This window comes from Etheostoma spectabile, chromosome 15 (assembly GCF_008692095.1).
Source record: "Etheostoma spectabile isolate EspeVRDwgs_2016 chromosome 15, UIUC_Espe_1.0, whole genome shotgun sequence".
In the NCBI taxonomy this organism is placed as follows: Eukaryota; Metazoa; Chordata; class Actinopteri; order Perciformes; family Percidae; genus Etheostoma; species Etheostoma spectabile.
The window spans coordinates 18,366,416-18,378,272 of record NC_045747.1 but is presented as its reverse complement, the minus strand read 5'-3'; the positions used below and the strand labels follow the sequence as shown (position 1 = coordinate 18,378,272).

General features: G+C 39.1%; 1 protein-coding gene across 2 annotated transcripts in view; it reads left to right on the top strand.

The window, feature by feature from the left end:
- The window catches only part of LOC116703455 (myosin-1B), a 24,791-nt gene extending 17,700 nt beyond the window's left edge, over positions 1–7,091 (top strand). Inside the window, exons 28-38 of one of the 2 annotated variants that reach the window (XR_004335441.1) lie at positions 336–532; positions 606–789; positions 872–1,037; positions 1,124–1,248; positions 1,335–1,643; positions 1,731–1,934; positions 2,872–2,997; positions 3,096–3,266; positions 3,349–3,460; positions 3,564–3,659; positions 3,756–3,901. Coding sequence is in view for 1 of the 2 variants with exons in the window: in XM_032538202.1 (XP_032394093.1) it covers positions 336–532; positions 606–789; positions 872–1,037; positions 1,124–1,248; positions 1,335–1,643; positions 1,731–1,934; positions 2,872–2,997; positions 3,096–3,266; positions 3,349–3,453; positions 3,564–3,659; positions 3,756–3,896 (1,824 nt within the window). In the remaining variant the exon portion in view is untranslated. Of the gene's footprint in view, positions 1–335; positions 533–605; positions 790–871; positions 1,038–1,123; positions 1,249–1,334; positions 1,644–1,730; positions 1,935–2,871; positions 2,998–3,095; positions 3,267–3,348; positions 3,461–3,563; positions 3,660–3,755 lie in introns of both variants that reach the window. The other variant, XM_032538202.1, reaches the window with a different exon arrangement.
- The last annotated feature ends 4,766 nt before the right edge of the window (positions 7,092–11,857 follow it).

Genomic DNA, 11,857 nt, shown 5'->3' with positions numbered 1-11,857 from the left:
ATGAAATTTTACTCAACCTCAACCAATCGTCAGCATTTATGCGCTTGTCTCGTGCACTGCCCACTAAGAACAGTAAAAAAAAACTTTGCCTCTTGGCTCAGAGACCTGGTTGGTCTGATGAAAAAAAACAGCTTCAATTATAGTAACGTGCCACATATTTTGGCAGTAACTAACAGCGTTATTAAGATGGGGGGAGTAATCAATTAGATTAGTTGTTACTGAAAAAAGTAACGCCGTTAGTAATGATGTCATTCCCATCACTGAGCTTTACATCTTGCTAAAGCCGCTTCAATTCAGGCAATACACCACTGTTGTGTATGTTGTTGCTTTTTCAGACAAAAAGCGCCCTGGCTCACAGTTTGCAGTCATCTCGCCATGACTGCGACCTGCTGAGGGAGCAGTACGAGGAGGAACAGGAGGCCAAAGCTGAGCTGCAGCGCTGCCTGTCCAAAGCCAACAGCGACGTGGCCCAGTGGAGAACCAAATACGAGACGGACGCCATCCAACGCACCGAAGAGCTCGAGGAGGCCAAGTAAGAACTGTACAGTGTGATTCCCCGCTGATGGGTTGCCTCCACTTTAACACAATTTATGTTTGGTTCAAAGGAAGAGGCTGGCTCAGCGGCTGCAGGACTCTGGGGAAATGACCGAGGCAGCAAATGTCAAATGTGCGTCTCTGGAAAAAACCAAGCAGAGGCTGCAGGCGGAGGTGGAGGATCTCATGGTTGAGCTGGAAAGGTCAAATGCAGCCAATGCTTCGTTGGACAAGAAAACGAGAAACTTTGATAAGGTATGTTCATTTCTTCCTCCTCAGAAACTGTGCATGTTGTTCAGGCTGCATTGATTACCTATGCTGATTCCTCCTCTATTAGGTACTAGCTGAATGGAAACAGAAATATGAGGAGAGTCAATCAGATCTTGAAGTTTGCCAGAAAGAGTCTAGAGGGCTCAGTACCGAACTCTTCAAGCTGAAAAATTCATTCGAAGAGGCTCTGGACCATCTGGAGACCATGAAAAGAGAGAATAAAAATCTTCAGCGTAAGGGTTCTGCTGCAAACACATCACGCATATGGTAGTGTTGGTTTTTGACCCATTAAGAGAATGTTTGTTTTTTACATTTTCAGAGGACATTACAGAAATCACTGAGCAAGTTGGACAATCTGCAAAAACTATTCATGAGCTGGAGAAAGTTGCAAAGCAAGCTGAGCAGGAGAAGACAGACACCCAGGCAGCTCTTGAGGAGGTCCAGGTTCGTGTTTTGTCTTTAAATTACATTATACGGCCATTTTCATGAAATAGCTCAAACCAACTGTTGTTGTTTTTTTTCCTCTGTAGTCTTCTCTAGAGCACGAGGAGGCCAAAATCCTGCACCTTCAACTGGAACTAAATCAGATCAAGTCTGAAGTTGACAAAAAGGTGGCGGAGAAAGACGAAGAAATCGACCAGCTCAAGAGGAATCACCAGAGAAGCGTGGACACTCTGCAGAACACGCTGGACGCCGAGACGCGCAGCAGAAACGACGCCACCCGGATGAAGAAAAAGATGGAGGGAGATCTGAACGAGATGGAGATCCAGCTTGGTCACGCCAACCGCCAGGCGGCCGAGGCCACCAAGCAACTGAGGAACCTGCAGACGCAGTTGAAGGTTCGGTAATGGGCTGCTCGTAGAGATGTTTACACGAAATGTGAGGCCGACGTGTCTGAAGTGTCAAGCCTTTGCCTTCTGTCCCAGGACGTCCAGGTCCATCTGGATGAAGCGCTCCACAGTCAGGAAGACTACAGGGAACAACTAGCTATCACAGAGCGCCGCAATAACCTGATGATAGCCGAGAACGAGGAGATGAGGGCGGCGCTGGAGCAATCTGAGAGAAGTCGCAAGTTGGCCGAGCAGGAACTGATGGACGTCAGTGGGGGGATCCAGCTGCTGAACTCTCAGGTGAGGAGACAATTAGTCTTGCATTGCCAGACCTTCCTCCGCAGATTTCTTTAAACCTATCACAATTGTGTTGGGTGGGGCCCAATGACAGTGCTGCTGCAAAATAGCCTCTGAAAGGAACTTGTTTTGGGGAAACATGTGCTTGTTTAAAAGTTGTTTTAGGCATGCTACAAAAAACTTATAATATTCCCTAGTAGGACAAGGAATGTAACATGTAAGTACTTTTCCTCAAATTCAGAGTTGAGGTACTTGTATTTGAGTATTTCCATTTTATAAAACTTTATAATTCTTGTTTACTACATCTCAGAGGTAAATATTGTACTTTATACTGCACTACATTTTGTCTGACAGCTTTAGTTCCAATTTTTCATCCCTTTCCTGTCCAGTGAAAGCCCAGTATCTCCAGATGTGTTGATGTTGAAGATGATAAACTGAAGGATGCAGTGTTCCTTTTGTGTATCGAGAAGATTCTCCAATTGTACTTGTACAATGATTTATTTACTTCCATACTTTTACTTAAGTAAGGTTTTTACTTGTAGTAAAGTATTTTTACAGTGTGGTATAGATACCTGTACGTAAGTTAAGGCATCCATCTGAATACTTTTCCACCACCGGGCAGGACAAAATAAAAATGTGAATGTGAAATAATGCTAATTTACACAATTAAGTGTTTACCAAAGTGCTAAAAATTGCCACCAGCATATGATGCATGTGCAAACTAAAAACTTTAAAATAGCCTGATAATAACCGGGATATAACTTTAACTAAAAAAAGAAAAAATTATTAAAATTAAAATTGAACATTTCTTTATGTGTTGCAATTAATGGGCCTTGTTTTCTTAACAACAATTGGATAAATCTGTAAATATTGGAAAAATATCAATAGTGTGTCTGGATTTAAAATAATGTGTCACATCTAACCGCTATCCAATAATTAGAACTCCAGCCTCCAAAACAATAAAAAGAAGATGGAGTGTGATTTAGCTCGGCTGCAGTCAGAGATGGAGGACGCCGTCCAGGAGGCGAGGAATGCCGATGAGAAAGCCAAAAAAGCCATCATGGACGTAAGTCCTCCCCCCTTTCTTATCCAATTTACTGCAGAGAGGCATTTCAATGGGGTCGTGCAGATCAAATTTCACGGTGAGTTTACATTTGCACACAGGCTGCCATGATGGCCGAGGAGCTGAAGAAAGAGCAGGACACCAGCGCTCACCTGGAGAGGATGAAGAAGAACCTGGAGGTGACGGTGAAAGACCTGCAGCAGCGTCTGGATGAGGTGGAGCAGATGGCCCTGAAGGGAGGAAAGAAAGAGCTTCAGAAATGGGAAACCAGGGTATGAGTCAAACAGGGACAAAAATCATTCTCTGGAGAGGAAAAAAGAATGAAAAGTGATTTAAATTAACTGTATCTTTAAGGTCCGTGAGCTGGAAAATGAATTGGATTCAGAACAGAAACGCAGCAGCGAGGCCATGAAAGGTGTGCGGAAATATGAGAGGAAAATTAAAGAGCTCACTAATCAGGTAAAAGGTATAGCCCGTAATAGAAATAGCTGTGAATTTCACTAGATGAGATTTGACTGCTTGCTAATGCAAAAAAAAGAGATGTGAGAGTAACACCTTGGATGTTTTAGGGTGAGGAGGAAAAGAAGAGCTTGGCAAGACTTCAGGATTTAGTCAACAAACTGCAGCTAAAAGTGAAAGCATATAAGCGACAGTGTGAGGAGGCGGTGAGTAGAAATACATGAATACTGTGTGAAACGTTTGCTTGATGCGTACCTAAAAAAAACATATCCCTTTACTATATGGTCTTCTGCGACGCTCAGGAGGAACAAACCAGCATCCATCTGGCTAAAGCTCGGAAGGTGCAACATGAACTGGAGGAAGCTGAGGAACGAGCTGACATCGCAGAATCCCAGTTGAATAAATTGCGAGCGAAGAGCCGTGATGTCGGTAAAGGGGAATAGATACTGTTTATCTACACTGAAAACCATGTATCTTCAAAATGTCAATTGTTCCTGGTAAAAGGAAAACAGAAAAGCTTTGTGGCGATGCATTTTTCAGCTAATCTAATGGGTTTTGAACTGGTTGATTTAGCTTGCGTAGATTTCTTTAAACCACAGTTTAAAGAAATTCAAATTCACAAAGAATTAGAATTTATACCGCCGATAGCAACATGATTTGTGCATCACTTGCAACTGTTATCCGCCTAGTCTCAAGGTCTGAGTTCCAAAAGATGTTGCGCAAATGATATTACAGCGCACACATGCCCATGCAGTTTTACAGGTAGACTAGCTAGTCAGAGTTGTTCAATCAGTGTGTACAAAACAAGGTTTCTTGCATAGTGACTATCAAGTGATCATTCTGTGTTGTTAAGCCTAGGATCAGCCAGGACTGAGCAGAATAAACAGGGACAGCTCAACATGTTCCAGGAATAGTGTCCACTCTGCAGTTATTTATGCACTGACCTGAACTAAAACTTCACTCTTACTAAAACAGATACATGCTTTTGCTTTTGTGAAAGTATCTGATTTGTATCTGCCAAGCACTCTGTGTTGTATCTGACCTTTACTGCAAAATGAATTATATTATTAAATTAAACCTCCTTACAGTCTGAACACCATCATATAATAACATATGTAACCATAAAAGAAACAAAAATTCTTAAAAGATATATTATTTTTGATTGTAAAAGGTCCAACAATGAGAAAAATGTATCTTCAATTTGGAGTATTTCTTCCTTATTAAGCTGCATATAAATAACTCACCATCAGTCTTGTCTTAGTACCGGTGATAAAAATGGATCGGCAAAAGATGTAGATACTTCATCCACGTTTAACATTACTCCTTATATCAATACAGATGTAAAATCTGAAGATTTTTTCTGTATTTGTTCACCCACAGTTATATCTTAAGTCAAGTCCCTTTTTTATCCACTAACAACAAAAAGAAAAAGTAACCACTACTTTCGAAAGATATGCGGTTAGTTAGTTGGTTAGTTAGTTAGTTAGTTATAAGCATACAGACCCAACCGAGTCGCAATCAATAAAATAATAATTGCAATACAAAATACTGCATAAATGAATGCATTGAACCAGCATGGTTAGATTCTCAGATGTTCAAACCACACTGTTGATTTGAACTAAAAACTAGAGCACAGAGATTATAAAGAAAATCTGCTCCCTAACCCTCATGTTGTCCTCGGGTCAAACTGACCCGTTTTTCTATATCAATGTTCTTTTTAACTACTCAATTGTATTTACCCAAAATAACATGATTGATTCCAGCAACGCTCTTTGGCAAGTACAAATCTCTACTTTCATTCATTTTAGCATTTGAAAAAAACAACTGACATGGTTTTGAAATAGTAATGAGTAGAAGTTGACATATTCCAGTCTTTGATTATCCATCCACATACAACTTTAATTTTAGTCAAAATAAGTCTTAATTTCTGCTTTCTAACTCAAACATTAGGTATAATTTCTTATAAATGAGGTTTACTGACCATAAATTCCCAAATAACTGTAAAACTAAAGTTAATAAGTACGTGGGTGTTACGTAGTGTTGAGAACGTCAAAGACATTCACAAACATTGAAAAAAAGCGTCAAAAGTGTTGAAAAAAGGGACAAAAACGTCAGAAAAAGTTAAAACATCGATTAAAAAGCGTCAACAAAAGTGTTGATTTTTTTTTTTTGGAAGACAACACGAGGGTTAACACAGCAGTCCCTTACCAATTCAACTGTAAACATGATATTAGCATTGGCTCACAGCTTCAGCTCAAAACCCAAAGATAAAAACCGGAATAACACAGGCCTGACATTTGGGCGTTGTAGAAAAGCCTGCTAATTCATATGGACCACACTAAAATCCACCTCTTTTACTCCTGTCGGCGATGCTGTGATCAGCAGCAGCGGGTAGAGCTGGGCTATATATTGATATTCTATCAATATCTTGATATGAGACTAGAGATCGCCATTTTGAATGTTGTAATATGGCATAATTGTTGTCTTTTCCTGGTTTTATAGGCTGCATTACAGTAATATGATGTAACTTTCTGAATTTACCAGACTGTTGTAACTGTTCTATTTTTGCCTTTACCCACTAAGAATTACATCCACATTACTGCTGATTATTTATCAAAATTTCATTGGGTGAGTATTTTGTGAAAGCACCAATAGTCAACACCACAATATTGTTGCGGTATCGATATGGAGGTATTTGGTCAAAAATATTGTGATATTTGATTTTCTCCATATCGCCCAGCCCTAGCTGCCGGTATGCTCATAACATGTAGAAATCCTTCTAAAGCTGCATGTGTGACTTCCATCAGGGGAGGGTGACGTACAAGCTGAAGGTAACCTCCAAGGGAAAAGAAAGTACAAAGAGGAGAACAGGTGGTACTGGAAGAGCTCTCAGGTTGTTGTTGGCACTAAGTAGATCGGAAGTAACAAACACAGTCCACAACCTCGACAGCATGTTCAGTCACTGCTACGTGACTATTTACTCAAACTGGGGAGGCTTATTTTGGTGGCAGAACTATTTATAGCAAGAACATTTCAGTATGCAGATTTATTCAGAAAACATATACGGTATACAAACACAGAAAGCTAGACAGCAAACATATAAACAAGCTGGCTTATTGCTGGATAAGATTTTGGTGCATTTTGGTGCAATTATGATAACCTGCCTTTCGTTTGCTTCCCCTATTATAATGAGAGCTCAAGTTACAGGGGCTCATCCGTGCTTATTCTAATAGTAACAAAGCTGCCATGTGTTGTCTATGTTGTCCAGGTGTCTATGCAGTGTTATGTGTTAACTTATTAACAGAGCAGACAATGCCAGATAACTTCCTCAAGGTAAGATAATTACCATTTCAATTCCTAGCAACAGAGTAAAGTAGTATTTGAAGTAAATTAATGTATGTGCCACCAGGATGTACTGTAGTTCAAAGTATTACAAATCTTTCTCTACTATCAAGTACAGTGTATCTATACATTAGTTTACTTGGTAGTTTGCCACAGAGTTTGATTCAATGGCCCATTTCTATTCTCTGTGTAGAAGTTCCAACTAAGCCCCACTAATATTTTTTTATTAATCTAATTGTTATGCAGACGATGATGAATAGATTTGAAAAGTGGAATAAATGTAACCGTTTAAAACAGTTCTGGTACAATTCTGAGCCTTATTGCCTGTTTTCATTGTGGATTTTGGGGGGTTTTGATGAAAAATGAAGAAATTCTATTGGCAGGTTTTGCACTACTTGTACTTGTATTACGTTATTTCTTGTAAAGTTATTCATAAATTGGCTGACACTACTGGATAAAAGAGATTATGTTGATTTAGGGGACATTTGACATCATAACACCACTACAAAAATAGCAACAAACCCATAACACATGCAAAAAGTGTTCTATGGTGGTCTTGACTTATATCAATATTATTTAATATATACTTTATATACTGTATATATCCTCTTTTTTAAATAACGTATTAGTATTTGCTGCTTCAGCAGCCTAAATTCCCTATTAAAACATTTAAACTTCATAGCAGCACAGGCGGGCAAGTCAACGACTTAACATGAGGAACTTTACAAACCTATTTATATTTTCTCTTTTTACTGATTGGATGGATAAAGGCTACTACTGACACAAATTTAAATTATGCATTCGTTGCATAACAACAACCTAAAGACCTTTTCAGGGGAGTTCCCCAATAAAAGACAATCTGATTTGTATAGTGGATAAAAAGCTCATTTTGTTACATGTCGACATTGTACTGACATCTGTCTGGAGTTTAATCCAGTTACACCAAGCAAGGAGCCTGGGAGGCGAATGAGCAGATGGTCCATGATGTAAATAAAGGTCATGAATCATCATGGAAACCCTGAATTACGTAGCTCATACCCATAAATACACTCAATGCATGATGACAAGTTTATTTTTATAAATCAACATTGTCACACTAAACACATTGCTTGAGCAGCTCGTCATGCATTAAACATGAGACAAAATGACTGTTAAGTACCTAATGACAGTTCTTAACCCTCGTGTTGTCTTCCCGTTAACCACAAACTTGTCCTTCCAGGTCAAAATTGAAAATTTATATTTGGGGGGGGGCTTTTCCAATGTTTTTGTCACTTTTTCCATGCTCTTGGCGCTTTTTTAAAAACCTGAGCTGGTTTAATAATAGCTGGTATTATTCTTATACTTGGAATTCATGGTCAACAAACCTCATTATATCAAATTATACGTACATTTTTAAGTTAAAAAGGCAGAAATTATGAATTATTTTGACTAATAGTTAAGATCAGAGGATGTTGAGTGGATCACAGAGGGGTAGATGTCAAAGTTTAGTCCGGATACTGTTTGGAAACCATTAAACAAAATAATTAAATGCTAAAAGACTAAATAAAACACCCACCAATTTCAATGAAAGTAATGATTTATGGAATCATCCATGTTATTTTTGGGAAATTTGGTTGAAAGAAATCCATATTTCTGATATAAAACACTTTGAAATGGGTCAATTTGACCCGAGGACAACACAAGGGTTAACAGTATTGAAGGCATATATAAAATAGTGCCTGAGGATCATCACCTGTCTCTGCTGACATGTTCCTTTTACTACAAGAAGATCCTGTGCCGTATTTAAGTGTAAATCAGAGATCAATACTGACACCTGATTGCATTGAATGAATGGAGTGACATAGTTTGGAGCGTCCGGTTTGCTTCAGCAGAACATTTGTCTCGATAAAAAGAGCCTCAACCTCCGGCTTGTGTTCTCTTAGAGTCCTGCTGTTCACTGACTCTGACATTGCTGAGATCTATCACTTTGCCCTCTGCCAACATTGGTGGCTCTGATTTAAATCTACTGGTGTGTGTAAACCGGGTAAGTAAAACACAAAGTAGATTAGAAGTTTAATTAATTGCACTTTACACACTTTCTTTTTTTTAAATATTCAGATATTAACAAACCCTGCAATGTTCCAGTGAATACTAACAGGCCGTTGGTAAGCACGCAGCAACATGAAGCGAACCTTATGAACGCCTAGCCTACTACACGGCTTTTTGATTTCATCTTGTCTCGCAACAGAGCCTACTTTGGAGGAAAGACGACGCTATGGACTGCCAACCTGACGGCTGAGGTATGAGTCCCTCTACCGTTACATGTAGAGCAGGTGTAGGGTTCTTATTATAGCTTTATTGAAAACGTGTCTTGTTTATTCTGCTATAATTGTTGCAACAAAGTTATTTTACAACAATTATTGCTGAGTAACCTAGACACGTGGCAACACGTTTTGAGCAGTAGCCCAATATACAGTGGTGCTCCTGAGTTTACACGCCCATGCTTAAGTTGACTAAAAAGAGGAATAAAAAAATCATCTTTTGTAAATAGATCTTAATGCCTTAATAAAAAAATAAGGAAAAATCCAACCTTTTAAGGACACCAATTTTCTTTGTGAATGAATAATGTATTGTAAATGAAAAAAATGTTCCTCCTTAAAGTACTGTACAGGGGGCCCTATGTCAAATTCCCATAGAGGCAGGCAGATTTTTATTTTTAAAGGCCAGTTATTTCATGGATCAGGATACTATGCATCCTGATGAAGTTCCCTGGGACTTTGGAATTAAAATAACCCCCCCATCATCACATACCCTTCACCATACCTAGAGATTGGCATGGTTTTATTTCGGTTAGACTAATGGCTGGTTTGATTTGCATCGAGAGATGATTTTATGGAAAGTATTCCATGCCAATCTCTAGGTATGATGAGGTGTATGTGGTGATGGGCGGTGGGGCTTTCTTAATTCTAAAGGCCAAGAGAACTTTATCAGGATGTATAGTATTCTGGATCCATGATATAACTGGCCTTTAATAATAAAAATCTGCCTGCCTGTATGGGAATTTGACATAGGGGTGTGTATACTTCTGCCCCCTGCATTTTAAGGAAGAACATTTATTTATTTACAATCCATTATTCATTCACAAAGAAAATTGGTGTCCTTAAAATGTTGGATTCGTCCTTTTTTTAATTCAGGCATTAAGATCTACTTACAAAAGATGATTTTTTTATTCCTCTTTTTAGTCAACTTAAACATGGGCATGTTAACTCATGAGCACCACTGTAGAATGCAGGTGCAGAAAATCTGCTTAGATATTAAATATTGAATAGGATAGAACACATTGCAATTTTGCTAAATAAAACATCAGATTTATTATTAATTCCATTTGTTTTTATTTACAACAAATTGTGTGTCCAAATACAACACATGTTTTCTATGGGCTCTTAAGGCAAACATTTGGATAGTCATCATGGAAACATTAATTGATCATGTGACAAGGGCTGGGAAGAGTTTTCACAGAACCGTTTAAAAATAAAGTGCAATAGACTTACAATGAACTTCCTTCAAACTTCAACAAAGAAAACCTTGATGTACACATTCTTTAGATAATAGGAAACAGATCCTGCAACAGCAAGTGCTCTACAGCGAGTAAAATATGTTTCTACTTCTAAACCGGCCTAAAAAGTACACAGCCAGACAGTGTATGTTTAAAGTATATATCCATGACTAGGCATCAAAGGGGCGGGTGACACCCCAGGCCCCCTCTCTAGACCCGCCCCTAGATGTATAGTATAGTTTTTTTATGGCCTTTAATCCACATTGTCTCTTAAAACTGCATGCATCACTTAACTGAGACAAAACTGTCACTGAAGCTTATCAATATGGTGTGTCATGGCAGATCGTGAGAACCAGTCTGTCCTGATTACGTGAGTCAAAATGTGTCTAATAATTCAAGAATAATGACCACCAAGCGTGTCATTCAGTACTTTGTGACAATCGCAGTGGTTGTTGGCGAGTAAAAAAGAGCACTCATCTAGCAAAATACAGGTAATCCCTCAACAACATACACAACTGACCAAAAAACACAAAACTAGGATTGTGATGAAGCTGGTTGTGTTTTCCAGTGGACATTAGAAGATCAAATCGTTTCAGCAAACCCCTTTGCTGGAGGCTTTTGGGAATGCCAAGACTGTGAGGAACGACAACTCCTCGCGATACGTAAGTATGAGCCCTCCAAATAGGATGTTTGAAGAAGAGACAGTTGGTCCAGTGGTCCCAAAACTGGAACTTTGTCATTTTTTATTTCCAATAAATTCCAATTTCCAATTTGTTATAAACTTAGATTTTTCTTGTGGAATTTTATGTTTCATAGGGTAAAATCATAAGATTCCACTTTTGGAAAATTGGCTTCTGCTGACATTGAAAGCTGTAAGTTTGTTTTTCCACATTATTAAAGGTCCCGTGCCATGAAAATGGCACTTTATGAGGTTTTTGAACGTTAATATGTGTTCCCCCAGCCTGCCTATGGTACCCCAGTGGCTAGAAATGATGATAGATGTAAACCGAGCCCTGGGTATCCTGCTCTGCCTTTGAGAAAATGATGAGGTCATAAGGAGTAAGGTTACCTCCCCTTTCTCTGCATTGCCTGCCCAGAGAATATGGCTCAGCCATGACAGAGAGACATCATGGCTTTTAAACAAGTAAAGTGGCCGTTGGTCAAGGCCACACTCCCACCCTCCACCTTGACCCCCCCTCCCTCAATTGCTACAGACTCAGAAATGGCACTTCCTAAGCAAATCTCATTGTGGGACTGGCTCTAGTGGCTGTAACTCTGCACCAAGGCTGAATTCGGAAAGAGATTTCAGATATGGTATTAGGGGGGTCGCTAAGGTCTATATAAAAGCATCCAAAAAGCACCATGTCATGGGACCTTTAACATTAACATGCTTTAAAATAGACACAGTAGAAACAATCCAGAATTGTGCTCTTTAGGTCTGTGAACTGGAAAATGAGCTCCAGGCTGAGCTGAGGCGATATACAGAGGCCCTCCAAGGAGTTTGCAAATATGAAAGGAAAGTCAATG